This window comes from Sinocyclocheilus grahami, unplaced genomic scaffold (assembly GCF_001515645.1).
Source record: "Sinocyclocheilus grahami isolate Dianchi unplaced genomic scaffold, SAMN03320097.WGS_v1.1 scaffold226.1, whole genome shotgun sequence".
Classification (NCBI taxonomy): Eukaryota; Metazoa; Chordata; class Actinopteri; order Cypriniformes; family Cyprinidae; genus Sinocyclocheilus; species Sinocyclocheilus grahami.
The window spans coordinates 280534-308480 of record NW_015505405.1 but is presented as its reverse complement, the minus strand read 5'-3'; the positions used below and the strand labels follow the sequence as shown (position 1 = coordinate 308480).

The window sequence follows — 27947 nt, the reverse complement described above, 5'->3', positions numbered from 1 at the left end:
TTCTGATCGCTTTCTCTTGATTAAAATGGTGTTTCTTCTGGGTATATCTTGCTTAAACAGAGTTGGGGATCTGCAGGCCCTCTCTGTGGCCCCTTCCTACCTGGACTTTGTGCCTGGCTTGGCCAAGGCTTTTCTCTACCTTCAAGCGGGTTATGTTCCTACAGTCCCTTCTGTCATGCCACAGCCTATTGTACTTCAGGCCTTCTGTCCTCTTCCGTTCAGAGAACCTGACCAACAGAAGCTTAAATGTCCACAGAGCTGCCCAGTGGAGAAAGGCGGACTAACTGCTTGTTTGCTATGGTCCCCCTAAGAGAGGTCTTCCTGCTACAAAACAGACCCTCAGCCGGTGGATAGTCGATGCCATTTCTACTGCTTATGAGTCCTCTGATCTCCCCTCGCCATTGGGGGTCAGGGCTCACTCAACCCGAGGTATGGCGGTCTCCAAGGTGTTCTTGGCAGGTGTGTCCATGCAGGACATCTGCAACGCAGTGGGATCATCCACACCCTCACGTTTGTCAGATTCTATGACTTAGATATGCGAGCCCCTCCTGGCTCTTCTGTTCTCTCGTCCTAGCTGTGCTCTTCCACACTAGACAGGGATTTGCAAGTCTGGCGGCGTGGGCATACTCGTTCCCATAGCGTTTTCTGACGCAGCTCGAGTTCCTGAAGGGGAACGTCTCCAGGTTACGTATGTAACCATGGTTCCCCGAAGGGAATGAGACGTTGCGTCTCAGGGCCATACTTCTGGCATCCCTGCGAGCGCTTGCTTCATTCCTAGAAGCTGACGCTGGTTCCACCTCACGTGCTTTTATAGCTTCCTGGTCGCTACGTCACCTGCCTATGACATCTCGTCCTTCGATTGGACTGATTACAAATGTGATTCAGAGCGTGGTCATGCTGAAGGCGTTCCCATAGTGTTTTCCGACACAGCGTCTCATTCCCTTCGGGGAACCATGGTTACATATGTAACCTGGAGAAGTTTTGCAATCATTGTAAAAAAAAAAAAATTGCTGCAGTTGATCAATCACGGCTGCGTTTCCCAAAAGCATTGTAACAATTGGTGACAATGGTTCTATGATGAACTTAGGCTTATGATGTTTTTGGGAAATGCAGCCCAGAATAATGTATTTAAAAACATGCAATAAGAAAACATAAGTTACAGTGATAAATTCATGGAATGTGTGCAATGCCATTCACACTGATAATATGATGATTCATAATGCTGAACCTCATAATCAAACAGCTGCTGGTAGAGTCAGTGACTCAGATTTAAGCTCAGGAAGATTTAATATGTTAATAAAAGAAGGAAGATAAACAGAAGACAAATTAATCTGTGTGTGTGTTTTTTTTTTTTTTTTTTACAGTGTGAAAGTATTCATGTAGACTGTGTTTTAAAAAAAAAAATCAGTTTTAAAAATGCACTTTGCAATGATGTCAAATTAAAATGTTTACTTTAAAGTATATTTATAAACCATTATGTTTTAATAATAATATGCCATGCTTTAAAATAAAGACACTTATTTTGATGTATTTAACATGATAAATCACAGGTTAGTACTTAGTATCTGTAGTGCGTTATTTACTATTGTATTTAAAGGTAATGTATTTTAAATGTACTAAATTGAAACTATATCATGTGTATGTGTAATTACAAATATATTTCAATACATGCAGGTTTTAATAGAAATTACATTAAATTATATTAAGGTTTGCAATAAATATTCTGCAGTACACATTAACCATATTTCAAAGACAATATAAGGAATTATAAAATTACATATAGAGTAGATGTACTTAATTCTCACTGAAGTGGGCCAAGAAAGCACTCTTAAGTTCAACTTATTGCATTTAATGTAAATTTAAAACATCTGTATGTAATTTAGTGAATTTTTGCGACTTTAGAGCCACCTAGAGTTAAGTGAGTGAAATTCACTGTCACAAATACATTATAGTAATTACAGTGGATAGCTTATACCAGAGTTGTGTGACAGTCAATCATTGTTCATGGATACCATAGAAATGAATGAGAAGTAGCCTACCGTAAACTGAATCTTACCTGTTAGGATTTGTTGCTAAAAATAGATAAATCCAAAAAGAATGTTCATTGGTAAGCATGTAGAATAGCAGGCTGTCAGTTCACGATAAGCTGTTTTGCCACAAGAGCACTCTGTTCAGCGTATTTAAGCTTTGCCTCATCCATTCAAAAAAATACCCCTATAGCCTTCTTTCCGGCGTGTGAAAGAAACAGACATTGGTCTTATTAGAAGCTATCAGCTATCGTCACAATGATTTTGAAACTGATATTTCAAGGTAACAAATGTACATACAGTTGGTTTTGGTGCATAGCCTATTCTTTTAAGAGCCTATACTACACCTTCTTTTTTTTACAGCTGAAATATGGTGTCGCTTAATGTGATAAGTTAATTTTAAAAATATTTTATAAGTGTACTTCCGGTTCACAAGGGTAGCCTATATTAAGGTAAATACGATGGGGACTTGAAAATGTACTGCACAGGAGGCAAGACAGGTGTAAAACTTTTAATGTGGAAACAACTTTCTAGTGCATCTTTAAATTGATGTCACTATTGGAAAGTGTGTATTGCATGCAAACACACTTCTCAGTGATTGGCCAGAGCGTTGACATCATCACCCTCTGCAGCTCCTCCCCCAGTCTCCCCTGCATCAGGACCATCACTCGCATCCTTAGAGCATCAGCACGCTACAGCAACATTCTCTGCATCCAGAAGACTCCTACTCCATCCTGATACAGCAGGCTTAAAGCTTTGAGATTATAGTAATGGAGAGCTTGCTGGATAACCCAATGAAAGCTGTGCTTTATCTCAAAGAACTGACCACTATAGTACAAAACCAGCAGAGTCTGATTCAAACCCAACGGCAGCGCATCGACGAGCTGGAGAGGAAGGTTGAGGATCTGATCGGCGAGAACCGTCAGCTGAGAGATCCGCATCAATTTCACCACCATCATCCGCACCACCATCACCACCCATCTCCGCGGACCAGCAGCCCTCAGCCGGCCGCTCACCCGCACCAGCATCCGGCGACTCACGGTCAAAGCCAGCCGCAGCAGCATCCGTCCAAACAGCCGCAGCATCCTCCGGCAGCTCCCCTCCATCACCCGCAGCATCTGCAGCTCGTACCTACGTCCCCACCGACTCTCAAAGCGAGCCAATCCAGCCCGGAGTCCGCGGAGGACGAGAAGAGGAGCCCGTCTTGCAAGTCTCTGGTTCCGCAAACTCCTTCGACATTGTGCCGGTCCGTTGGACTCGCCAGGAAACCGGAGTGAGTAAAAATCACGAACAGTTCATCACGCACTCTATTACCGGGATCATCATTTGTATGGTTTTAGAAATCGGTACATTACAGCGTCTATAAGCCAAAAGCGGAATGCAATGATAACAATTTTAAAGGTCCATATAAAGATTCATATGACGTATAGTTAGCAATAATACAGTCTAATTAATATTATATAACTAAAACTACAGTTATTCACAATTTCACTGATGCATATTATTATTAATAATACATTTCATTTGAAAGAACATTTCAAATATCAAATGCAACTCAAAATGCTTTATAGTAATAGGCGAAATTGAGTGATAGAGTAAAAAACAAATTGCAAACAATTGAAGTATTACCAGTATATGTATTACATATAAGGGTATTAAATACATATCTATTGTATTACAGTGTATTGGCATCATCGCCTAAGAATAACATAATAAATACCTTTATATAGCATTAAATATTGAGAATATGTATAATGGACATTACATATAGATACCAAATAAATAATAATAATAATAATAAACTTACGTTTTTAAATTAAGATGTTACGTTGGAGCTTTAAGATCTGATCTGACTGTTTAAATGGGCTCTTTTATGTTACCTGTAGTCAGGGCAATTCTGTCATATAGTTTTTACTTGAATAACCAATATATTCAGATACTACCACATGAAGCATTGGCAACAGCCATACCTAACACAACATTTTAGAGTGTAGAAAATGTACCAAAGTGAACATAATTCCTATTATAATATCATATATGTATAAATCTATTGAAATATTATATCAATCACAATTTTGACGAGTTTATAGAGCTCCAAAATAACACAAAGCAATAATTGGTATTTTTAGAAGCAATATGGCAATTATGATCACCAAGAGGATAAAATATCCATATAGAATGACATTTGAACCTTTTAAAACCTCCATAGCATAGCTGTGATTTCCTGTAGCAGGGCTATTTTCCAATACAGGTAGGGATCACATATTACTACACTGTTTTCATTATTATTCAGTACTTATGTGCAATTACAGGGTAAGAGGGACACTTTAATGTACCCTAGAACCTAGAGATCTTTTATTTGATTTGATTGCTTTACACAAGCTTCTGCAGAATAATGAATATTAATGATACACAGACAATCAACTGGACATGAGTGTACTCTATAGATTTTCTGGGTCATTTAACACACTGACTGGCTTTCGCCAACTCAACTCACAGAAAACCAACTCATGCTGATTGCCTCAGCAAATCCTCTTTAATATCAAAGGCTTATTTTAGGGGCTCTTTCTACGAATCTGCTGAACAAATAATATCCGGCTTTTTTCTGCTATGATGTTGTGGTGTAACTGGACTGGTGACATTTACAATCTGAAAGTGAGATAGTAAAATAATTGTGTCTAGGTATTAACTCCCAACCTGATTAAGATCAAATCTAGGACAAAAATAAAGTGAATACTCTAGAAAGTTATTAAACCAAATCAGTTGAGTAATAGAAGATATTAAAGGGATATTCCGAGTTCAGTATAAGCCTAGTCGACAGCACTTCCGGCATAATGTTGATTACAATAATAACTGATTTTGACTTGTCACTCCTTTTCTTTTTTAATAAAGAAGAAAAAGAAGAAGAAGAAGAAGAAAACTGTATACAGTGAGGCACTTGCTGAAGAGTCCATAAACTGTAAAATACTCACTGTTTCAATAGTACAGCCACAGCACATAAACAATATGCATCTTAACATGATTTTAGTGTGAAAAAAAATCACTTATTAACCCTTTCTGTGTAAAATTTGTATCTAAAAACAATTTTGTTGCAATGACAATGTAATACTAAAACCCTGAAATGTACGGTGGCCAAGAGAGCTCAACGCGCTGCAACTTCAGAAAACAAATGCAAATAGAAAAAGCACCAGCAAATTAATAAAACATCTTCATCAATTTGACAGCACGTGTGCTGCAAATACTCGCAACACAATCAAATAAAAAAACACCCTGCAAATGCTCACAACACAAACAAATACAGAAACGCAAGTACAGACCACAACGGGAGGACCCCAACAATGCCAAAACTACCCCAACAAAGCGAAAATTACCATGTTTTTTTTTGTATTGATTACCGTTTGTATAACCACAGTTACAAATACCATGGTTAAACTATGGTTAGTGTAGTAAATCCATGGTTAATTTGTGGTTACCATGGTTTAACTATAGTAACCATTTTTTTTAAATACATTTTTTACAAAATAAATGTATTTATTAATTAATTAATTTTAATAGTAAAACCATATGGTTAACTTTTGTTAGGGAAGTTGTAAAGTAAGTTAGCCAGCTTACATGCTTTCACAGTTACAGTAATTGTGTATTTCGTCAGCTTATTTAGGCTAATAATAAAAATTAAAAACAAGAAGAAAAAGCAAAGGAATTGTATGATCAGTATACTAAAATAAACAAAAATCTCACCTTTCAGAGCAAACATTGATAAACATGTCCCAGCCATGTTCGTCACTTTGCAGTTCCCTTAAACATTTACGATGTGGTCTGTGCCTATTTGCAGCGCGATTCTTTATTTGGTTGTGTTGTGAACATTTGCAGCTTTTTTTTTATTTGGTTGTGTTGTGAACATTTGCAGCACATTTCTTTATTTGTTTGTGTTGTGAGCATTTGCAGCGTGTTTCTTTATTTGCAGCACATTTCTTTATTTGTTTGTGTTGTGAGCATTTGCAGCACATTTCTTTGTTTGTGTTGTGAGCATTTGCAGCACATTTCTTTATTTGTTTGTGTTGTGAGCATTAGCTAAATTCAAATTAACTCAGATGTGTCAGATTCATACTGCTGCTGCTGAAAGCAAAAATACACTCTTAAAAATAAAGGTGCTTCACGATGCCATAGAAGAACATTTTTTGTCTAAATGGTTCCATAAAGAACCTTTAACATCTGAAGAACCTTTCTGTTTCATGAAAGGTTCTTTGTTGCGAATGAAGGTTTTTCAGATTGTAAAAAGGTAAGTAAGAGATGGTTCTTTAAAGAACATTTGACTGAATGGTTCTTTGTGGAACCAATAATGACCTTTTCTGCATCTTTATTTTTAAGTGTATAGCGGACATTAGCATAAACTCCTCTTGAAAACTGCAATCAGTTTTCACTTTCAAATGTTTGAAGAGATGTGTTACAAGTAAAACTTCTAAATATGTTCATATCCATCTAACTGAATAATAACATCTGGTTTAATAACAGAGACATCTGTGCAATTTAAATGTCCGGTGAGTGGTGCTAAAAGGTTATTGCATTTAAAAATAACAAACCACAGACACTAAACCCTTCCTTAAACTGAATTGATAGTCCAGTTCATTGATAGTGTTAACAAAAGCAAATATGAAAACTCATTTTGCTGAAGCCCCCATGCCATTGTTGAGCTTTTTAATCACAAATTTTGTTACACAGGACTCACGCCCAAGGCCTCGACAAGTGTGATGCTTTACCAGGTGAGCTACCATGCAAGTTTACTATGTCAAAAATGCAACACATACAGTATGGAACAGACAATGTGATGCAAACATCAGAATGTATAGTTTATACTATAGTTTACATGCACAATGGTAAAATGTTTTAAGAAACTAAGTCTTCATTAAAAAAAGTAAGTCTATATATATACACTGTATATGTGTTCCTGTAAAATCTGTATGAAAAGGAATAAAAGTTGTTGTTGTTGTTGTTTTTCTTTTTTTCTTTCAGCTAGAAACCACAGTGAATTCTGTGTATAGGTACATTTGTGGAGTTTAGCAACAATTTAGGTTGAGTGTAAAGGACCGATTTTTGAGAGAAAGCAGAAATGCAAAGCTTAGAATTTTATGAAAGCACTTATATTAAATTGTCTGTTAAAAGTCTGTATTATTGGAGCTGTAATGTTGTTCTCATCGTTTTTGCAATAATTTCTACGGTGGCCGAGAGAGCTCAACGTGCTGCAAATGAAAAAAACACATGCAAATAGAAAAAACACCAGCAAATTAAGAAATCATCTTCATCAATTTGACAACACACGCGCTGCAAATGCTCACAGCACAAACAAATAAAGAAATGCGCTGCCAATACTCACAACACAACCAAATAAGGAAACACACTGCAAATGCTCACAACACAAACAAATACAGAAACGCAAGTACAGACCACAACGGGAGGACCCCAACAATGCCAAAACTACCCCAACAAAGCGAAAATTACCATGTTTTTTTTTGTATTGATTACCGTTTGTATAACCACAGTTACAAATACCATGGTTAAACTATGGTTAGTGTAGTAAATCCATGGTTAATTTGTGGTTACCATGGTTTAACTATAGTAACCATTTTTTTTAAATACATTTTTTACAAAATAAATGTATTTATTAATTAATTAATTTTAATAGTAAAACCATATGGTTAACTTTTGTTAGGGAAGTTGTAAAGTAAGTTAGCCAGCTTACATGCTTTCACAGTTACAGTAATTGTGTATTTCGTCAGCTTATTTAGGCTAATAATAAAAATTAAAAACAAGAAGAAAAAGCAAAGGAATTGTATGATCAGTATACTAAAATAAACAAAAATCTCACCTTTCAGAGCAAACATTGATAAACATGTCCCAGCCATGTTCGTCACTTTGCAGTTCCCTTAAACATTTACGATGTGGTCTGTGCCTATTTGCAGCGCGATTCTTTATTTGGTTGTGTTGTGAACATTTGCAGCTTTTTTTTTATTTGGTTGTGTTGTGAACATTTGCAGCACATTTCTTTATTTGTTTGTGTTGTGAGCATTTGCAGCGTGTTTCTTTATTTATTTGGTTGTGTTGTGAGCATTTGTAGCGCGTTTCTTTATTTGGTTATGCTGTGAGCATTTGCAGTGTGTTTCTTTATTTGATTGTGTTGTGAGCATTTGCAGCACGTTTCTGTTTTTGCAGCGCATTTCTTTATTTGTTTGTGTTGTGAGCATTTGCAGTGTGTTTCCTTATTTGGTTGTGTTGTGAGTATTGGCAGCGCATTTCTTTATTTGTTTGTGTTGTGAGCATTTGCAGTGTGTTTCCTTATTTGGTTGTGTTGTGAGTATTGGCAGCGCATTTCTTTATTTGTTTGTGCTGTGAGCATTTGCAGCGCGTGTGTTGTCAAATTGATGAAGATGATTTCTTAATTTGCTGGTGTTTTTTCTATTTGCATGTGTTTTTTTCATTTGCAGCACGTTGAGCTCTCTCGGCCACCGTAGAAATTATTGCAAAAACGATGAGAACAACATTACAGCTCCAATAATACAGACTTTTAACAGACAATTTAATATAAGTGCTTTCATAAAATTCTAAGCTTTGCATTTCTGCTTTCTCTCAAAAATCGGTCCTTTACACTCAACCTAAATTGTTGCTAAACTCCACAAATGTACCTATACACAGAATTCACTGTGGTTTCTAGCTGAAAGAAAAAAAGAAAAACAACAACAACAACAACTTTTATTCCTTTTCATACAGATTTTACAGGAACACATATACAGTGTATATATATAGACTTACTTTTTTTAATGAAGACTTAGTTTCTTAAAACATTTTACCATTGTGCATGTAAACTATAGTATAAACTATACATTCTGATGTTTGCATCACATTGTCTGTTCCATACTGTATGTGTTGCATTTTTGACATAGTAAACTTGCATGGTAGCTCACCTGGTAAAGCATCACACTTGTCGAGGCCTTGGGCGTGAGTCCTGTGTAACAAAATTTGTGATTAAAAAGCTCAACAATGGCATGGGGGCTTCAGCAAAATGAGTTTTCATATTTGCTTTTGTTAACACTATCAATGAACTGGACTATCAATTCAGTTTAAGGAAGGGTTTAGTGTCTGTGGTTTGTTATTTTTAAATGCAATAACCTTTTAGCACCACTCACCGGACATTTAAATTGCACAGATGTCTCTGTTATTAAACCAGATGTTATTATTCAGTTAGATGGATATGAACATATTTAGAAGTTTTACTTGTAACACATCTCTTCAAACATTTGAAAGTGAAAACTGATTGCAGTTTTCAAGAGGAGTTTATGCTAATGTCCGCTATACACTTAAAAATAAAGATGCAGAAAAGGTCATTATTGGTTCCACAAAGAACCATTCAGTCAAATGTTCTTTAAAGAACCATCTCTTACTTACCTTTTTACAATCTGAAAAACCTTCATTCGCAACAAAGAACCTTTCATGAAACAGAAAGGTTCTTCAGATGTTAAAGGTTCTTTATGGAACCATTTAGACAAAAAATGTTCTTCTATGGCATCGTGAAGCACCTTTATTTTTAAGAGTGTATTTTTGCTTTCAGCAGCAGCAGTATGAATCTGACACATCTGAGTTAATTTGAATTTAGCTCCATCTCTGATTTGAGGCTTTATCTCCTTAAATCCATCTACTTAAGAAGAATATGGAAAAAATTAGCATATACCAGATGACACAGTGAGTCACCGCAGCTGGGATCTGAAAGTGCACAGGTCAGATGAACCTGTGTGCTGTGGAATTAATGTGCAGCCTAAGATTAATGGCAGTCATAAATCACAGTTGAAGGTTAAAATGGAAGGATTAAATAAATAAGCCACAGGGAATGTCGGTAGACTGGATGCTTCCAGGGAATTGACTTTTGTACAACCTGTTTGTGTGTGTGTCTGTGTGTATTTCATACATCTGGGTATCTAACAACAACATTTTTCTCACTTTTTATTAGATGATAAAAGTTGTTCTCAATTTTAACTACTACAGACATTTTGAAGGCCAAAACTTTTAAGATCTCAGTGAGAGTCCAGTGTAACTTCTGGGAAGATGTGATTTTCATGCACTACACATTCAATGACAGATGGCATACTTCAGGAAGATGTAACATTTCTGAATGCATGTAAAAAAAAAACAAACAAAAAAAAACAACTAATATCCATAAGTTCTTTTACATGTTTTTGCCAGCTTGTTTTATAAGGCAGTGCTCTTTATGTATGAATGTATGCATGTATTTTTATTTTTTTTTATCGTATTGATTGTAATATCGTGTAATAGAGGCATTTAGAGGACTTGGATTAGATGAGTACTTAATTTGAATAATGCATATGCTAATTGTTAGTTGAGGTCTATATTTCTGTAGGCCAATATTTTTGTTTCAGCAGCTGAATATATTTCTCAGCTGATGTCACAGACCTCAAAGCACACACACGCTCAGGTTTGAACGCCATCTGTTGTATTTGGCATCTGTGCTTGCTGAAATATCCAGAAACACAGAATGATTGGAATGCTAAGAATATGCTGTTAAGCAGCATCTCCAAATATGCCATAAAACCCCAGACAGAATCTAAGATTTTTACCATTGAATAATGAAATGTAATATAAAATCTGTAACTGTTCTAAACGGACAACTCCAGTGGCTAAAATTAATTTTACTGAAATATCTGTTGCCTTACATTTGTGTCACAAAAGTATCATTTATACATCTGTCTTTTGCTATGAAACCAAAACTGACTGATGATATAAGATTGTTTTTCCAAACCCACATGACTTTTTTCTTCTTCTTTGCAATAGATAAGATGTTCCTCTTCAGGAACTCGAGCTGCGTCGGAGGACGCTTAGGGAACGCCCTTCAGCGTGACCGGCTCTGAATCCCATGTGTAATCAGTCCAATAGATGGGCGAGACGTCACGGGCGGGTGACGTAATGACCAGGAAGCTATAAAAGCATGTGCGGTGAAACCGGCGTCAGCTTTCTGTCATTCAGCAAGCGCTCTGTGTGTGTGTCGGTCTGATAACTGTTGTGAGTCTTATTTGATGTTGTTTTGTCAATCAGAAAATGTCAAAAGCACAAGATAAAAAGAAATACATATGGGGTTCGCAAGTGGATCTGGTGGAGGGAATGGAGACGGGCGAGTCCCTATCTTCTTCCTCACCCACCAGATTCAGTGCCCGTTCTCTGGGATTGGAAGCCCGCTCTGCGGTTACTTCCCCCCGGGGAACGGGATCGACGCTCCGCCTGTCTTCCTTCGAGGAGGTTGATGTGGTGGGCGTCGATGAGGATTCGTCGCCTCAAACGCCCCAGTATGAGGAGCTTTTAGAGGTGGTAACTCGTGCGGTGGCCAAGTTGAACATCGATTGGCCCGCCGAGAAAATGGCTGAGCCGCAGAAAAGTAAATTAGATAAGCGTTTTCTGCATGTTAAGCCGCCACTTCAGTGCCAGAGCCTGCCTTTTTTCCCAGACCTCCATACCGAGGTGTCGAGGTCGTGGGGAAGACCCTTCTAGGGCCGCCGCTTTATCCCCGCCTCCGATTATTATGGCAATGTGGCCAACTGTTATAAGACGATGCCCCGGGTAGAACAGACGCTCGCGAGCTATCTGTCACCTGATGCGGCATCGTCTTTAAAGGCTCCGGCATTGCCCTCCAAGCCGCTAAGAACTATATCAGCGCTGGTGGGCAAAGGGTACTCGGCAACGTGTCAGGCTGGTGCGTGTCTGCACACCATGGCGGTGGTACAGGTGTACCAAGCCGACCTGCTTAAAGAGCTAGACGAGCGTGAGCAGATAAATTCTGATGATATCACTGAGCTCAGGAGGACCGCTGATTTGTCTCTCCGCGCCACTAAAGAGACCGCCCGTGCCATCGGCAGGTCTATGGCAGCTATGGTGGCGGCGGAGAGGCATTTATGGCTGACCTTATTAGATATGAAAGAACGAGATAAGGTCTGCCTCATGGACGCCCCGCTTGCGCCTTCTGGCCTGTTCGGCGACGCAGTCAATTCTGTCGTCGATAGGTTCCAGGAGGCTCGTAAACAGGCGGCGGCTTTCCAGCGGTTCCTCCCGTGCCGCTCTCTAGCTCTGGGGGCTGCTGGGCGAGAGCAGCCCCCTCCGAGTACCAGCTCCTCATACAGGGAGGCACAAAAACAGAGCGTGGCCTCACGTGCTCCTCCGCGTCAGGACGCGAGTTTAAGCAACGCTCTGGGTCGGGGGCCTCAAAGTCTAAGCCGGATCTGTGGACCGTACTTAAGACTAAGAGGTCCTCGGCCAAGAAGTCCTGACGCCACTGGCCCAGGGCTCATGAGGGCAGGCCCCTCTGGGGTGGAGCGGGTTTCACCGCATTACACGGTGTCCGTCTTGCCTCAGTGCCCTCAGGAGATCGGTCTGCTAACCCTGCCGGAGTTACAGGGCGCAGCAGTCTCCCGTGAGCGCCACTCTCAGTCACCGCCCGGGAAAGTAGCATTGTTAAGAGGCTCGCCACCTCTGCGGAGCTAGCTGCTCTCATTACACCAGAGGTCAGTCTCGAGAGACTGATTCCCTTAGTAGATTCTTTGGCAGCGTGGAAACTACTGCCAAATGTGTCTCAGTGGGTCCTGCATACTGTAGAGAGAGGCTACAGAATCCAGTTTGGTTCTCCTCCGCCTCGTTTCAATGGGATTACGCCCACGCTGGTGGGCCCCGAGCAGGCTCTGGTCCTGGAACAAGAAGTAGTTACTCTCTTGAGGAAGGAGGCCATCGAGGTGGTCCCTCCTCGCATAGCAAAGTCCGGATTCTACAGCCGATGCTTCATAGTTTCAAAGAAGGATGGGGGGTTGCATCCCATTTTAGATCTGCGTCAGTTGAACCGCTCAGTCATGCGACTGAAGTTCAAGATGCTCACTCTCAAACAGGTCGTGTCTCAGATCAGGTCCGGTGACTGGCTTGTCACGATCGATCTGAAAGATGCATACTTCCAGGTTTCCATCCTTCCCATTCACAGGAAGTTCCTGAGGTTTGCTTTTGAGGACAAAGCGTACCAATATCGGGTTCTTCCCTTCGGCCTTCACTCTCACCCTGCACTTTCACAAAGTGTGTGGATGCAGCCCTGGCTCCGTTGCGAATCCAGGGCATCCGCATTCTGAACTATATCGACGATTGGTTGATTTTAGCTCAATCAGAGCAGACGGTGGTTCGACATCGAGATGTCGTTCTCGCCCACATGAGAGAACTGGGGTTGAGGCTAAACGCCAAGAAACGTGTGCTTTCTCCATTACAGAGGACCACTTATCTAGGCGTGGTGTGGGATTCAACCACGATGCAGGCACGTATGTCCCCTGCTCGGATCGAGTCGGTCCTCACCGCAGTCGCGAGAGTCAGAGAAGGCCGGTCACTCACTGTCAAGCAGTTTCAGAGATTGCTGGGTTTGATGGCAGTAGCGTCCAACGTGATACCTCTTGGCCTGCTGTACATGAGACCCCTACAGTGGTGGCTCAAGACCAAGGGGTTCTCCCTGAGGGGAAACCCGGTTCGCATGATCAGGGTCATTCGGCGATTTCTACGTGCCTTGGACATGTGGAGGAAACCTTGGTTCTTGTCTCAGGGCCCGGTGCTGGGAGCTCCCTGTCGCCGCATAATGCTAGCGACGGACGCATCCCTCACCGGTTGAGGTGCGGTCATGAGTGGCCACCCTGCCCGCGGTCTGTGGAGTGGTCGCCATCTGACATGGCATATAAATTGTCTGGAGATGCTGGCCGTGCTGCATGCACTAAGACACTTCCTTCCAGACCTGAGAGGTCACCATGTGTTGGTGCGCACCGACAAAACAGCGGTGGTCTCTTACATCAACCACCAGGGAGGTCTGCGCTCACGCCGTTTGTACAAACTAGCATACCAGATCCTTGTGTGGTCCCAGGGCAAACTTCTCTCGCTGAGAGCAGTTCACATTCCTTGGCATCTCAATATGGGAGCAGACATCCTGTCGAGGCAGGGGCCGAGGCCCGGGGAATGGATGCTTCACCCCGAGGTGGTGAAGCAGATATGGAGAGATTTTGCCCAGGCCCAAGTGGACCTGTTTGCGACTCAGATGACATCGCACTGTCCCCTCTGGTTCTCTCTGACTCATCCAGCTCCACTGGGACTGGATGCCATGGTACAGACACGGCCGAGGCTTCGTCTGTACGCCTTTCACCCGATAGCTCTGCTTTTGGGAGTTCTAGAGAGAGTGCGCCGGGACGGGGTCCGTCTTCTGCTAGTAGCCCCGTTCTGGCCAAGACGAGTATGGTTCTCGGGCCTGATTTCTCTCCTCGAACGGCACTCCATGGGAGATTCCCATCAGGAGAGATCTCCTCTCACAAGGCGAAGGGTACGATCATCCACCCCCGCCCGGAGCTGTGCTAGTTGTGGGTGTGGCCCCTGAGGGGGCACAACTCATAGCTTCCGGTCTCTCAACCGAGGTTGTTGAGACCATCCTCCAATCCAGAGCTCCCTCAATGAGGAAACTATACGCCTTGAAGTGGAAACTTTTCTCTTCGTGGTGCAGAGACCGCCAGCTCAACCCAGTTAACTGCCCGGTTGGTACAGTGCTGGAGTTCCTGCAGGCCCGATTCTCCGCAGGGTTGACCCACTCCACCCTGAAGGTCTACGTAGCGACCATTGCGGCCTACCACGTCCCTCTCGGTGGCCAGTCAGTGGGCAGACACCCCCTAGTTACACGTTTCCTCCACGGTGCACTGAGGCTGAGGCCTCCGGTACGATCTTGTGTCCCCACGTGGGATCTGGCTGTGGTGCTAGAAGCTCTCTGTAGACCTCCCTTCGAGCCTATCGAGGAGATCTCTGATCGCCACCTCACTATCAAGACTACTTTCCTTCTGGCGATATCTTCTCTCAAGAGAGTGGAGATCTGCAGACACTCTCTACGGCCCCTTCCTATCACAGCTTTGCGCCCAGTCTGGCCAAAGCATTTCTGTACCCTCGAGCGGGGTATGTTCCTAAAGCCCCCTCCTCTACACCACGGCCTGTCGTACTCCAGACCTTCAGTCCTCCTCCCTTCGGGGAACCAGACCAGCAGAAGCTTAACTGTATGTGTCCTGTGCGAGCACTGGACGCATACGTCCACAGAGCTGTCCAGTGGAGAAGGGCGGACCAACTTCTTGTTTGCTATGGTCCCCCTAAGAGAGGGCTTCCAGCTACAAAACAGACCCTCAGTCGGTGGATAGTAGATGCCATTTCCATTGCTTATGAGTCCTCTGATCTCCCTTCGCCTCTAGGGGTCAAGACTCACTCTACCCGAAGTGTGGTGGCCTCCAAGACCTTCTTGGCAGGTGTCTCAATACAGGACATTTGCGACGCTGCAGAATGGTCCACGCCCCTAACCTTTGTCAGGTTCTATGGCCTAGATATGCGAGCCACTCCCGGCTCTTCTGTTCTCTCACCCTAGCTGTGCAGGCTTCCACAATAGGCAGAAATTTGGAATTCTGGCGGCGTGGGCATACTCGTTCCCTAAGAATCCTCCAACGCAGCTTGAGTTCCTGAAGAGGAACGTCTCAGGTTACGTATGTAACCATGGTTCCTTGAGGGAACGAGACGCTGCGTCTCGGGGCCATACTTCCGGCATCTCTGCCAGCACTTGCTTCACTCCTAGAAGCTGATGCCGGTTTCACCGCACATGCTTTTATAGCTTTCTGGTCAATACGTCGCCCGCCCGTGACGTCTCGCCCATTTATTGGACTCATTACACACGGGATTCAGAGCCGGTCACGCTGAAGGGCATTCCCTAAGCGCCCTCCGACGCAGCGTCTCGTTCCCTCGAGGAACCATGGTTACATACGTAACCTGAGACGTTTCCCTTGTGAAGAAGATCACACTTTAGCATGTGTATATATATATATATAAAAAGCGTACATATTACAGAAATAGTATACTTTAAAATAATATACTTGTCACAGATGTCAAACAAGACTGGAGGTGAACTCAGCAGCAGTGCTTTTATTGAAAAACAAAAGATGATAACAACAGAAGAATGGTGAGTACTGATGGAGCAGTCAAAAATAAACAGTGATGATATGTGTGGAGAGTAACACAGTATATGGTTGCAGGGAGGAACACAAATTATTCTCAAGCACTGAGGAGACGATGGATCAGTGAAGGAGAACAAAAAAGGAGAATCAGGTAGGTCCAAACAGGTAAGTAGAAAGTCTGACAATGACAGCATACATAATGAGTCCAGACAATAAGTGAGTGTTTTCCTTAAGTGTTTATAGTGTTCTTGTCCTTATAGAGTATTCTGGTGAGCGTGAGGGTAAACATGCTGTGATAGGAAGGGGGAGCCTGGTCTAACCGTGACAGTACACCCCCATCCACAGACTGCTCCTAAAGGTTAGAGCCTCTGACTTTGGGGCCAACCCCATCCACATGGTGCAGGGCATTTAGGGTCTTACGGACAGCATAAACTAGCCCATCATCTATGAGCAGCGGCGGAGGAGGATTATCAGTTCAGATGGCTGTGAGCTGAGTCCCATACCCTCTCACACTGCTCCAACCAGGGTTCACAGCTGGAACCTCTTTGTAAGAATCACTGGACTTCCTGGGACATACTGAGCCACCAGTAGCGGTTTTGGATGAGTGAGAGGGTTTGCTGCTTGCCAGGATGGCCCATGCCCAGGGAGTCTATAAGTTGACAGCGGAGTGAAGTGGTAGCTTCATCAATTCTGGTGTGCAGGGCCCATTGAATCAGGCCTACAATCAGGGAACTTAGGAGGATGGGTTTAAGCTCAAAGCGTGGTATGGAATGAACATGGATTCCTGAGAGAGTGTCTGCCTTGGTATTCTTGGATCCTGGAAGGTAGGTGACATGAAAGTTGGACTGCAAAAAGAACAGGGCCCACTTGGCATGGCGAGGGTTTAACCACTGGACATCTCTCAGATACTTGAGGTTGCGATGTTTGGTGATGACCACAAAAAGATGCTGGGAAACCTCTAGCTTGTGGCACCACTCCTCTAGTGCCAGCATGATAGTCAATAACTCCTGATTGCTGATAAGTTCTGCTTTGCCGGAGTAGTTTTCCTGGAGAAGAAGGCACATGGATTAGGTTTGGCAGGTTTCCCCTGTCGCTGAAAACATACCGCCCCAACTCCTATGGTTGATGCATCAACTTTGACTACAAAAGTCAGCTCAGCGTCAGGATGAATGTGAACAGGTGCAGTGGTGAAGCAGGACTTGAGGAGTTGAAAGGCAGCACTGGGTGTTTCAGGGCAGAGACATGGGCTTGGATTTTGTTATGAAATGAGAGGGGTGGCTATAGTACTGTAATTGTGAATGAAACAATCAAAATGTGCAAATCCTAGAAAACATTGGAGGTCTTTGTGGTGGGTTGTGTTATGGACAGGATTGAACAGCTTGCATCTTCCCCTGGTCCATTTGAATTCCCACTTGGCTGTTGATATATCTGAGGAAGTGTGTGGATGGCAGGTAGAACTCGCTTTTTTAACCAGCTGCTGCTCTCTCAGATTTTCCAAAATGAGAGTGAAGTGGTGATGATGATCAGTTCTAGGTTCCAGGAGTAGATCAGGATATAGTTGATGTAGATGATGACAAACCAATGGAGATACTCCTGGAACACTTCGTCCATGAAGTTCTTGAATATGGAGGGCACTGTCCAGCCCATACAGCATCACCTGGTATTCATAGCAGTGGCGTTTCGTCCATATAAGTTGCAAATGCTCCGCATACCCAGGCCATTTGAGAGAATAAGTTCATGGGATAATTCATATAAGCATGATTATAAGTTGATCCCTTGTCATTTGAAATGTAAATTAAAGCTTAAAGAGTTGGGAATAAGAATGTAAAATGATTTATTTGCTAAAAGGCAGTAATTTTCTTTAAATCTAGCAGTTGCAGTTACTTCCGGGCGAGCGGATTCTCCGCAGCTTTCCCTCCTCCACTCTGTTTCTATTACTCGTCAGGATTATAGCGCGTTCTCAGTGATTTGCTGGTCTGCGGGATATTTCATGCGCGAGGTAAGCTGTCCACGAAGCGCTCGGCCAAGCGGAAAAATGTGCTGTTGCTGTCAGATCTTGATTGCCGAAAATCACATTGTGTTTGATGCAAAACCAACTCGTGTATATGTATCGTGTATATGTACTCGTGTATCATGTATACCAACATGTAACTGTATATTTTTGTTTTCTTAAGCAAAGCAAATTTTAAAAGTCCACTGAAAACATTATCTTCTTACATTTTTGGTCATAGACAATGTTTGTTGTGGCACCATTCATCTTAGGCAGGAAGAAGAAATTTCAAGCAACGTGGGGTGTGGAAGGGTGGATGTATCCCTATTTCATAGCCTCTTCCATGTAGTCCTCCATGGCCATCTGGTCTGGAAACGACACGGGAGAGATCCGTCCTCTGGGCCGGGGTTGACATGGCAAGAGATTGCTGGCATGGTATGTGGAGGAAGTTGGTAGGCCCTTTGTGGACTGAAGATGTCAAGGTATGGATAATATTCAATAGGGACTTCTACCTGACTCTCAGATGTAGCATTGATTTAGACGGGTTGGTTCTCGGCAGGAGATTTTCAAGGATGACGCTAAGGCAGAGGAAAGCATCTTTGGAAACATTGTTCACCCCACTCAAGGATCTCTCCAGTAGCCCACAACAACCGAAGAGAATGTTATTGAACCCAAGGACGTCCCAGGATTACGTCAGCAGTCAAGAACACCAGTACCAGAAAAGAGAGATTTTCCTGATGTGTACACCCTAGCTGAAGTTGGAATGTGGCTGTACAGTCTATAACAGTAACACAATCCAGGGGTTTGCCCACTATGGAGTGGATGAGGAGTTTCAAATTGCAAGGGATCATTGGGAGAGCTGGCAGCAGAGCTTCCTGGAGATGAATTTTCTGGCCACTCAGGAATTAAGGAGAGCCGTAACTGTACGTGAGACAGAATTAGGAAATCAATATTAAGTTTGTAATCATGGATTTATCTTAGAAAGTGTTTGAATGATGATGACAGCAAGATCTCATAGGACACTCTGCAATGACATGGCCACCATCTCCTCAATATAGACACACCCTCTCCGTCATATGTTCATGTCATTCATGTGGGGAAAGGCAAAACAAGTCCACTTGCATGGGCTCGAAATATGGTTCTGGAGGGTGACCAAAGAGGGAGGATTGCAGAGCGCTGTTGTTAATACTATATGACTATATGGCTCGTGGTATTGATAATGGTGCACTGTGTGAAGGTCCTGCTGAATCCATAATGTTGGTTTGGGCTTATGTCATTGATTTGGCTTTTATTGAAACAAAATGTAATAACAGAAGAAGGGGGCGACTACTGATGCTGCAGTGATACACAGTGATAATAAATTTGTAGAGTAACTGACAGTATATGGTTTCAGGTAACTTGGAGGTAACACAATGAATACTCAAAAGATGACAAGGTGACAGCGGAGATGAGATAGCAACAAGGAGAACAATGGGGGAGAGTCAGGTAAGACTTAAGTAGGTAAGTAAAGAGTCCAACAATGACGGCATGCACAAGTGAGTACAGACAATGAGTGAACATTTGGCCTGATTGTTTATAATGTCTTTAATTACGGTGATGATCGGTGACAGTTGTGGTTGAACAGTACTTGGGTAAGCATGAGAGTAACGGAGGAGCCTGGTGTAGCCATGACAAATGCAAACGGAATGTTTTTTTTTTAAATTTAATTTATTTGAATTAATAAAAAAAAATTTTTGTGGATATTTACAAATTAATATTAAATGCAGTTAGCTGAAATTTAGAGTGCTTTATTGACCCACTTAAGTAGCACTTAAACATCTTCATGTGTGATTTCATAATTACTTCTAATGTCTTTTGAAATATGGTTAATGCATACTGACGAATGTACTGAAAGGTATTTTTGGTAAATTAAATTACACTAATGTAATTTCTATTGAAACTTATATTACACATTTGTAATGTTGCAATTGAGTACATAAAACATATTAACTTTAAATGTAATATTGGCACTATAGTTACAATTATAATTAAGTTATTTATAGCACAACTAAATATTATTAATTCAAAGTGATTTATATGTACTGTAGGTGAATTTTGGCATTACATAGTGCTCCTTTTAAAGGTGTACTTAAATGTAAGAAACCGTCATGCATGTATACTCTCTTTAAGAACACTTAGGAGTGCTTTCATTTAATTAATATTCTATTGTAAGTACAGTTATTATTTGTTATACTTATATTCTTATTTATGCTTATATATACCTGTAGTCAATATGTTTGCAGTTTTGTTCAGTGTCACTAGTGATGCAGAAATTACACTCCACCTAAAAGTTTCTAAAGATTAAAAAAGCACTGTCAGATCCAGATTCTCCTCACTGAATATTTAAAGATGTCCTCAATGTTTGTTCTCTTCTCCTTATGAGTGGCATCAGCTCTAAAAGCTGTATTTGAATCAACTCCAGACAGGTTCTTGTCTTCACTTTCTGCCAGGGACACAGGGTCAAAAGTCCGCTTTGGAGTTTGTCTCAAATAAGGACAAGTTGTTTTTCTAATTTGGCTGTACTGCTGAGGACACATGTCCCTGCAGGGAGGGAGGAAAGGTTTCTACTTGAAATGCGATTGATGTGATGGAAAGATATAAGGGCATGAGGGAAGGTGGATGGTATGATGCCTGGTTTTCAGAATGTTCCTGATGAGTGATGACAGCCAGGAGATTAAAAAGTTTGTCCTAATTTGACTTAATTTAATCATTGGTGTGATAATTAGATTTTGTGGGACTCATTTAAATTTTCTCAAATGTTTCTATTAGTACAGATATCAAAGAAGGTAGAGGAAATTATTGAGAAGAAAGGGCAAATCAGATAAGTGCATGGTATGGGTCGGGATCAAACCTGCATTGTCCATATGAGCACTATAGCTCAATGTTTTTTCAACCGGTATTGGTACCACTTAACAATAAGGTTCCATTGATTAACTACAGTAGCCATGGCCATAACCATAATGATCCTAAAATAATCTTTATTATCTTAATACAAAATATAACATCCCATTTTGGGGATATAATCGGAAAGATGAATGCGGCCCAGTACAGGGATATCCTGGACGAAAACTTTCTCCAGAGTGCTCAGGACCTCAGATTGGGCCGAAGGTTTACCTTCCAACAAGCCAATGACCCTAAGCACACAGCTAAAATAATGAAGGAGTGGCTTCACAACAACTCTGTGACTGTTCTTGAATGGCCCAGCCAGAGCCCTGACTTAAACCCAATTGAGCATCTCTGGAGCGACCTAAAAATGGCTGTCCACCAACGTTTACCATCCAACCTGACAGAACTGGAGAGGATCTGCAAGGAGGAATGGCAGAGGATCCCCAAATCCAGGTGTGAAATACTTGTTGCATCTTTCCCAAAAAGACTCATGGCTGTATTAGATCAAAAGGGTGCTTCTACTAAATACTGATAATACTGTCAATATGGAGTGCTGTGTGTACATTAATGAGGAAAAAAAATGAACTTAAATGATTTTAGCAAATGGCTGCAATATAACAAAGAGTGAAAAATTTAAGGGGGTCTGAATACTTTCCGTACCCACTGTATGTAGATCTGTATATTTTGTAAAGTTGCAAACCTCCTTCACAGTTTGTAACTTTACCCTCCATTTCAGTCACTGCTTCTAATTCTAATTACTGTTTGATTATGTGTGTGTGTGTGTGTGTGTGTGGAGTGGGCTCTTGAGGTACAGGTTGCTCTTGGGCATCCCTCTGGCTCTGAAGTGCCTCAGGTGCAACCCACAACGTTTCCAGCTCTCACCTCAATTAGAAGACGCAGGTGTTCGCCCAAGTGATCTGACTTACACTTTTGAGCACACACATTGACATCTACTACAAATATGAATACACACACTTGCATATTCCGCCTGGCATACACTAACTCCCTATCTGCTCCTTGGCTCCTAATTGGCTCCCTGTTTCTCTCCATATTTGTCTGCAGCTGAGGAGCTACAGGATAGCAGTGTGTGCCAAGACTTGTGAAGCTAGAGAGAAATGAAGGAAAGACGTAGCTATGCCATTCATGTTCCACTTAACAATTCTATGATTTATTTAGTACTTTTTCAGTGCCAAATAATTAATCCTAATTATATTTTCCACCATATTTTTAATATAAGAATGAGCTGGTCCATTTGTAACTTGAATGTGCGAGGCATCCAGTGTCAGCCACATCCAGTTATTTTAGCTGTACAAAAACTGTTATGCTGTTTGATATTGCAAATTATATCATTTTTATTATCACAGTCATAAACACACTGCTTTGTTGTGAAAATAGTACTGTTATTCGTCTAGTTATTTACCTATAGTGAATAATGAATTAAAAGTCTTGCACATTCATGGAAAATAACTTACTTTTGTGTTGCAGCACATTCTGGATACCGTGTACCATATTGGATTTATGTTTATAATAATAAAAAAAACTATGAATTTTGTAACATTTCATTATTTTACATTGTTAAATGATTGATACATTATTACATATTTATTAAATATTGTATACTTTATTACATGATTAAATATGAACTTAAATATTTTACATTACACTAAAACTTGTGTATCTGTATTAGTAACTATCATCATATGAACAAGCAATCAGTTACTGCATGGAATTTTCACAAACCTTTACAACACAACAGCAATGGTTCTTGGTTTATTTTGATTCAGATATGACCAGAAGAAAGACTTGAGGTTCACTGAGTGAGTTACTCATTAACATATAGTTAATATAGCAACCGCTCTTAATATAATTTAATATAGCAACCGACATGGTGAGTGAGATAATTTGTGATTTGTTTTGACTGATTAATTTGCGACACATTGCAAAAGGAAGATGCAATGTATATTTTTAATTGTTATTTGATATCTGTTCCTTCTCATTACGCAGTTCAGACTGCAAGGTCACAACTAAGCTAAAACATGATTCTTTTTGCCGTGGTGTCGGTGACAAATGTAGATTACTGTAGAGAAGACTGTCAGAGTGTTTTAGTATGGTGTTGTTTCCAAACCAGCAGAAAAATGCAGACACTCAAGAACTAAACATCATGAAAATCATTCGGTTCCAGTATTTGTACACAAAATGGAATAAAAATTGGTTCTCGATTCTCAACCCTAGCGCTGGTGCTAGGATATTCTCAGTGTGGATGCCAGACACGTCTGTGTGGTTATGACAGGGTGACTGGCTCTGGCTTTTTGCGTGGCAGAAACCCAAATCATGAATATCACATTTTCTATTGAGTGCTTTTAGATTGCTTCATTTTTCTTTTTCCTTTTTTCCTTGTCTGTGCAGTCAGCAGCAGCATCTGAAAAAGCCTTGCACATCATTAGTCAGAGCCGTACATGCTCAGAGACAGGAATGTGGGGGGAAGGGTGTGAAAAGGTGACTATGCAAAGGTGACTTTCAAACATTTGCAGCACTCCCTGCTGCACCCAATGGACAGAGAGACAGAGAGAGATGGCGATTGGGAAAGGACGCACAGCAGTGGAGTTCTAAAAGGCAGTGCGACCAAATGTTTGTACATAGTGACTGCACACTGACTCACTCACGAAAAATAAGCCTCAGGGTACATTGTGGTACCACTTTTATCTGAAAAAAGAATATATATATGTTTATATTTACATACAGTATTGTAGAATTAAAATGCTACTGACAGCTACACCAACACCAGTGTGACTGAAATCAATGGCATTGACAGCAGCAATGCCCTCTACAGTTAAGCCACTGACAGTGACACCACTGACAGCTATAACACTGACATGAATGTGACTGACGGCAATGCCATTGATTGATAGTAACATCACAGACAACAACGACATTTGCAGTAATGATACTGAATGCAATAACACTGAATGCAATAACACTGACAGCAATGTTACTGACAGTCACTGCCACTGACAGAAACACCACTGTCTGTATGAGAGTAATGGCAGCAATACCACTGACAGTGTGACAGTAATGCTATTGATAGCAACACAACTAATGACCATGCCACTGACAGCTATATCACTGACACCAGTGTTGCTGAAAGCAATGCACCTGACAGTAACACCCCTGACACCAATGCAATAGACTGACAGCAATGCAACTTAAAGCATTCCCACAAATGGCAATGTCAGTGACAGTAAAACCATTTATAGTAACATGACTGAAAGCAATGCTGCTGACAGTAATGCTGTTGAAAGCAACATCACTGACACCAATGATTGACATCAACACCACTGACAGTATTGCTATTGACAGCTACACCACTGACACCAATGTGACTAACAGCAATGCCACTAACAGCAACACTACTGACAGTAATATCACTGATAGTAATGCCGTTGACAGCAACACCACTTATAGCAACTGACAATAACAATGCAACTGTCAGCAATGCTACTAACAGTAAAGCTACTGACAGCTACACGACTGATGCCAATTTGACTGACTACAGCGTAAACTCTTTTTTTTCACACATTGTAAAAAAAAAAAAACACTGTTTGCAACGTTTTGAGGAATTTATTAAGTGCTGGTCATAAAAGTATTTTTGGTGTTTTAAGAGTGTGGTAACCACTGTGTTGGTAATTGCATTTTTTAGTAATTCAGCTTTTTCTTATCTTAAAATATGATATATTTTACAACATTTTTTTTTTCTGCTATTGTTATTTTCGAGCAAATTAGTATTGTTAAGATTATACATACTGTCCCCCACCTAATATTTGTCTGTTGCCCCCCTACGCATTGAGAAATCCTGTTGGATGTTCAAGGATGTGCATTTCGTCTTTAACATAGAAATTAATATTCCTTTTCAAAAAATGCTTCATCGGAGGAAGATACATTATATTTGTGTGTAACCAATGTTTTATGGATATGGAAGAGCTATGGGGGGGGGGTTTAGAATATGGCCACGAGACAAAACCCTTTAAATTAATCTTATGAGAATGGAGTTAGCTTCCAGAAAAATCTCAGTTGATGTCTGAGAGGGACTGCAGCTGTGGATTGCATGCACATGTGGTCAGTGCTGCAGTGCAGTTGTGCAGTGCTAATCGCCCTTAGTGCTCTGACCTTACAGAACTCTTCATTACGTCATCAGTTCATGTGGAGATGACTCAGGGCTTTAACTGCAACGGTGCATGTCTGAACATGTCCTTCCCATTAAACCACAAATATTTAGCTTTATTGCAATTTTGTTTAACAAGCCTACAGACATTTGAAGAAATTAGCACTCAGACATGCAACCTAAAGGGTTAGTTCACCCAAAACGGAAAATTCTGTCATTAATTACTCACCCTCATGTCGTTTCAAACCCGTAAGACCTTCGTTCATCTTCGAATGTGGATGGACATGGATTATTTTACAGATCTCCTTGCTACGTTTCTGGACTTGGGAACATTTTAGTTGCGTTGCTGTCTATGCAGGGTCAGACAGCTCTCAGATTCCATCAAAAATAGCTTAATTAGTGTTCCGAAGATGAACGATGGTCTTACGGGTTTGAAACGACATGAGGGTGAGTAATTAATGACAGAACTTTCAGTTTTGGGTGAACTAACCCTTCAATAATGTTATAAAGGTGCCTACCGGATCTATTCGTTTTCGTATTATTTGACACTGCCACAAAAGAGAGGCTCAATTTTTAATTTGTGACCCTGGACCACAAAACCAGTCGTAAGTCGCTGGGGTATATTTTTAGCAATAGCAAAAAAAAACATTGTATGGGTCAAAATTATCGATTTTTCTTTTATGCCAAACATCATTATTAAGTAAAGATCATGTGCCATGAAGATATTTTGTAAATTTCCTACCATAAATATATCAAAACGTAATTTTTGATTAGTAATATGCATTGTTTCATTTGGACAACTTTAAAGGCGATTTTCTCAATATTTAAATTTTTTTGCACCCTCAGATTCCAGATTTTCAAATAGTTGTATCTCGGCCAAATATTGTCCTATCCTAACAAACCATACATCAATGGCAAGCTCATTTATTCTAAAAATCGACCCTTATGACTGCTTTTGTGGTCCAGGGTCACATATGATAATTTTGGGCTGTCTATTTCAAGCTCTCTAGCGCCACCTATGGTTTTAAGTTCATTTATGTTTTAGCAGTAACACTTTACAATAAGGTCTATTTGTTAACATTAGTTACTGCATTAGTTAACATGAACTAACAATGCACCATATATTTTCTTACAGCATTTATAAACCTTTAGTAATGGTAATTAATAAAAATATATATTTTTTGTATTGTTTGTTCATGTTCTGTGTTCGCAGTACATTAATGTTATCAGATACAACTTTTGATGTTAAAAATGTATCAGTAAATGTAGAAATTAACATTAATAAATGCTGTAGAAGCATTGTTAATTGTTAGTTCATGTTGACTAATGTGGTTAACTCATGTTAACAAATGAAACCTTATTATAAAATGTTGCCGCCTTAGCTTACTTTTGAACTGTGGCGTAGAAGAAAAAAAAATCGAATTCCTTTTGTTTCAATTTTTGTTCGATTTTCAATTCCAATTTTTAGACTTTTCCATTGTTTTGGAAACAAAACAAAACAAAGCATTTACATTGAACTTGTCAACAAAGTGTTGCTGTATCTTGACAATTATTTGCTTGTTGAAATGAAACATTGTAAGTAACCTTGGTACCCATGTGATCAACATCCAGCATACTGCGATTAGATTATCTGAATCAGTTCTTCTTTTTCTAAATCATTGTTAGTTGGTTGTTGAACATGCCCGGGATGGGTTAATTAAAAACAACAAGTTTATCATCATGAAGCATCTTTTTACCTTTACAGTTGTTGACGAAAAAAAAAAAGAATAAATAAATAAATAAATGAATAAATATATACATACATACATTTCATTAGTGTTAATCTTATTAACACAATGTTCCAACTCCAGATATTCTTGGCCTGACAGTTGCGTGTTTTTATCTATTGTGGCTGTTGTTGTTGTTTTTCCCCCCAAAAGGTTGAATGCATATAATCAGCCTAAATTCTGCAGTCTAACAGCTGTTAACAGGAAAAAAAATAGAAGCGACGGACAAACATAATGAGCTGTGTGCATCCCGCATGCTTGGCAGAAGGGTAAACCAGTGGCATCAATAGGAAACCCACGCATCCGCAACCGTAACATCATAATTTGCCTTGTGTCGATATTGCATGTGGCTGGTCTCAGTCTGTGTGGGTGTTCTGGTCTTTTGCGAATGTAGTGCTAAAGGCTTAGCATTATTTCGCCAAGTAGGACATGTGCATGGATCAACATCTTTGTGGGTTTTGGCGCAACATTCCTATCAACTGATCAGCTTAGTTTTAGGGATGAAGCAGTGTGTCTGCTGGTTCCTAAAAAGTATTCAATATTTGAAAACCAAGTCAGACTTTGTCAGTCAACCGGTGTTCATTCTTGCACAAAAATCAATAGTGTGAGCATGTGGTAGTGCATTAGAAAGTCTATTTAAACACCATTTTATGGCATGTAAGCCAAAACGGATTCTGTGCTGCCTTTGCATTGAACAGATACCAATACGTTACTTTGTTTTCAAACCGAATAATATCTTAATCAACACTGAACACTATTGTAGTAGTAGATGCAGTATGAAAGTGTTAAGATGGGAAGGTTCTCTGGTATAACCCTGCTTGTAGTACTTCTTATTCTAATTTAGAATAAGACAAATACAGAGAGAGTTTGATTAGAGAAAAAGTCAGAGTAATATCTGTGAATCAGTTCATTTAATTGACAATTACAAGTGTAAATCTATCAATAGTGACTTCTTATCTCAAGTTGCAGTTTTATATCATGTTTGCAACTTTATTTGTCAATTATGGCTTTATATCTCATAATTCTGGCTTTGTATCTAGCAATTGT

At 40.6% G+C, this 27947-nt stretch overlaps 1 protein-coding gene across 2 annotated transcripts in view; it reads left to right on the top strand.

Annotated features, from left to right (window-relative positions):
- The first annotated feature begins 2691 nt into the window (after positions 1 to 2691).
- The window catches only part of iqsec3a (IQ motif and Sec7 domain ArfGEF 3a), a 146983-nt gene continuing 121727 nt past the window's right edge, over positions 2692 to 27947 (top strand). For both annotated transcript variants that reach the window (XM_016287898.1, XM_016287899.1), the window contains exon 1: positions 2692 to 3300. In XM_016287898.1, the coding sequence (XP_016143384.1) occupies positions 2798 to 3300 (503 nt within the window). In that variant the 5' untranslated portion in view covers positions 2692 to 2797. The remainder of the gene's footprint in view (positions 3301 to 27947) is intronic.